Source organism: Triticum aestivum, chromosome 3A (genome assembly GCF_018294505.1).
Source record: "Triticum aestivum cultivar Chinese Spring chromosome 3A, IWGSC CS RefSeq v2.1, whole genome shotgun sequence".
Taxonomy (NCBI): Eukaryota; Viridiplantae; Streptophyta; class Magnoliopsida; order Poales; family Poaceae; genus Triticum; species Triticum aestivum.
The window spans coordinates 450,160,682-450,164,018 of NC_057800.1; the positions used below are offsets into that span (position 1 = coordinate 450,160,682).

General features: G+C 43.7%; 1 protein-coding gene across 1 annotated transcript; it reads left to right on the forward strand.

Moving 5' to 3' along the window:
* Positions 1-981: 981 nt before the first annotated feature.
* On the forward strand, positions 982-2,646 carry LOC123058411 (GDSL esterase/lipase At1g28600-like). The gene is made up of 5 exons (XM_044481141.1): positions 982-1,286; positions 1,373-1,585; positions 1,695-1,846; positions 1,954-2,227; positions 2,339-2,646. The coding sequence occupies exons 1-5, from the start codon at positions 1,022-1,024 to the stop codon at positions 2,542-2,544; spliced, it is 1,110 nt and encodes a 369-aa protein (XP_044337076.1). The 5' UTR covers positions 982-1,021; the 3' UTR covers positions 2,545-2,646.
* The last annotated feature ends 691 nt before the right edge of the window (positions 2,647-3,337 follow it).

The following is a 3,337-nucleotide window of genomic DNA, read 5'->3' on the forward strand; positions in this document are numbered from 1 at the left end:
GTACGCCTAATTTGGGTTCTCTTCTTCTCTATTCTTGTCCAGAATTTGCATTTCCATTTGATGTCAAGTTCATCTTGATTTTATTTTCAACCAAAGTCTATATTTTTGTCGTCCGAAATAAGTTTTTTTAGTTCATTGAGAATCAATTGTGAAAATATGCATTTTTTTAAAAACAAATGTATAACTATTGTCCTTATTTTGTTTTCTACAATTGTCTTGATAATTGCCCTCATTGCAATTGGATTTTCTTTCAAATATGTTCTAACCTGTTATTAAAATCCATTCCTGAAACCTACCACATGTTAACATTTATATAACATTGTGTGCGCCTTTCTATTGGATGCACATCTGTTGGCTAGTGCCATCTATTTGTAAAAGTGTTGGATATACATTGTAGCTTCTTAATTTAGAACATTTGTAGCGCTTTTTGTACAGAGATAACCAGTGGGCCAGTTCGGCAGTTTATATATATGAAGAATATCATTTTCACAGTAATATTATGTCATTATGATAGATATATGTGCATATTAATGTATATGCCACGATGCAATTAATATATGTGCCCACGTGTGATTTGATATCATATACTTCCTCCATCCCATAACATAAGATCTTATTAGATCCAATATACTCACGTATTGAATGTAATAAGATCTTATGAGACGGCAGTATATTGAATGTAATAAGATTTTATATTATGGGACAAATGGAGTATCTTGAATTACTGTACTGCATTATTAAGATTATGGCCGGCGAAGAAATTATTCATCAAACGTTATAAATAGAGGATATAAATCTCAAAAAAATATAGAGGATATAAATCAATCATTTAGATACATAAGAAAAGAGAAATGCAAGAAATGTATCTTCACGATGTCACCGTACTCACTGCCATCGTATCTACCACTGCTAGTAGAATTCGGCCTGAAGATGCTATAAAAAGGAGGGCAAATGAACTCCTTCGGATCACAAACCAGTCACCGTGTCAGCCTGCAAACGTTGTAGCAACAACAGTGTCTCGATGGCCTCGGAGCGTCAAGGACACCGTTCCATTTCCTCGTGCATCCTCCTCGTCGCGGCCGTCCTACTGCTCAGCGCTCCCAGGTCATCTGCTAGTTGCTACAAGCGCATCTTCGCCTTCGGCGACTCCATCATCGACACCGGCAACTTCGTGTACTCGACCGGCAGCGCTCCAAACGCGCTGAAGGAGTTCCCATATGGGATGACCTTCTTCCACCACCCCACAGGCCGCGTCTGTGACGGGCGCGTCCTCCTTGATTTCTACGGTGAGTGCAGTGCACAGCACATGCATGGATCTAGCTACCTCTTTAGTGTCCGGCTGTGCTGACAACTGTGTCCGTACGTGTTGCAGCGCAAGCGCTGGGTCTGCCGCTGGTACAGCCAAGCTTGCCCGAGCAGAGATGGGGACAATGCACATTCGGTGCCAACTTCGCGGTGTTTGCTGCCACGGCGCTTCCCCCGGAGTACTTCCAAAGACGGGGCCTTAGTATTCCCGGGTCTGCCAACTTGGGCATGCAGATGGGCTGGTTCAAAGAAGTGGTGCAACGGATAGCACCAGGGCCCGGTAATGAAATTAACCACGCGTCCATGCATGCATGCTAAAACCGTACTATCAGTTTTAGCTAGCTACTGTACTGCTTTTATTAATTGGGCTACGTACGATGATCTGCCAGGTGCGAGGAGACTCCTGGGAGAGTCTCTCATCATATTGGGCGAGATCGGTGGCAACGACTACAACTTCTGGTTACTCAACAATAATAAAACTCGTGAAACAGCCTACCAGTTCATCCCAGATGTTGTCAACCGCATCATCAGTATTGCCCAGGTGCTTACACGCCATCAATTAGCCTGTACAAACAAATCATGCATTTATACATCCATGTATCGTATTCGTAGGTGTAGGTGGTTTCATCTGTCATCGTATGCATGCAGGAGCTCATCGACCTCGGCGCGAAGACGATCATGATCCCGGGGAACTTCCCCATCGGGTGCGTGCCCAAGTACCTGAACGACCACCAGACGGGCAACCGTGCAGACTACGACCAGTTCGGCTGCCTCAGATGGTACAACGACTTCTCCATGAGGCACAACACGGCGCTGTTCAACGAGGTCAACAGGCTCAGAGCGCGGCATCCATGGGTGAAGCTCATCTACGCCGACTACTTCGGCGCCGCCATGGAAATCTTCAAGAACCCACACAGATTTGGTCAGTAACCGACGCCCGATCGCATTTCTTCTCCTAATTAAAGCGGACTACATATGCGTTTGGTCCATGCGCCGCGCTCATTGCTCGATCGTTTTGCGTTTGGGCATGCAGGTATCGGTGATCCTCTGGTGGCATGCTGCGGCGGCGGTGGCCGGTACCACGTCGGGACATGCGACAAGCACTCCGCTATTATGGGTTCCCCGGCTAACTGCGCCAATTGGGACGGCATCCACATGACTGAGAAGGCCTACAACGTCATCGCCGATGGTGTGTTGCATGGGCCATACGCGAACCCGGCGCTGTTGCATTCTTGCTAGAGTTGTTGATTGCTCGCTTTGTTCCCGTACTTGCATCGGCCTGTTAACTGAATGAAAGAAATAAAATAGTCAACTAAACAGTATAGTAGTTTGTCTGGCTCAGTGCGGATTCGTCGTAATACTTCATCCGTCTCATAATATAAAACGTTTTATATCATGAGACGGAGAGAGCACCATTAAGCTAACTCATACTTGCCTAAACATATACAATAACTGATCAGTATTATTAGATTTATTATTAAATATACTTTCACATCATATAAATTTGTTTAAGTAAATATTTCTACGTTTTTCTATAAACTTTGTCAAACTTCACGAAGTTTGATTTCAGTCAACTCTAATATGCAGAGTAAATAAAAATAGAAGAAGTATACGTAACTTCTGAAACACCCAAATATCAACGTTTTCTTTTTCAAAAGGAAGCCCTCGGTCTCATCAAAGTGATTCACACAGCCATACATCCAAACATTGAGCATTAGACGAGTCTAGCGTTTACATTTGTATATGATACTCTCTCTTTTTTGCCGGTGAAATGCTACTCTTTATTTGTCATGCTAAGACTCTGGCCATTTTCACAACTCATCTCAATGTCTCACCCAAAAGTTCCGGCTATATAATCATTGGTGTCAACAACTAATGCATCTTTGATCTTACGATTTACTAGAGATTGTGGAAAACTGCAGAGGGAATGGTAGTGCCTGAAGTGATCTTATCGGCGATGATGGTGAAACGCTGATTTTATCCTAGAGACCTTCTGCCCTATTTTTAGGTTGACATGTGAACGTAGCACCTA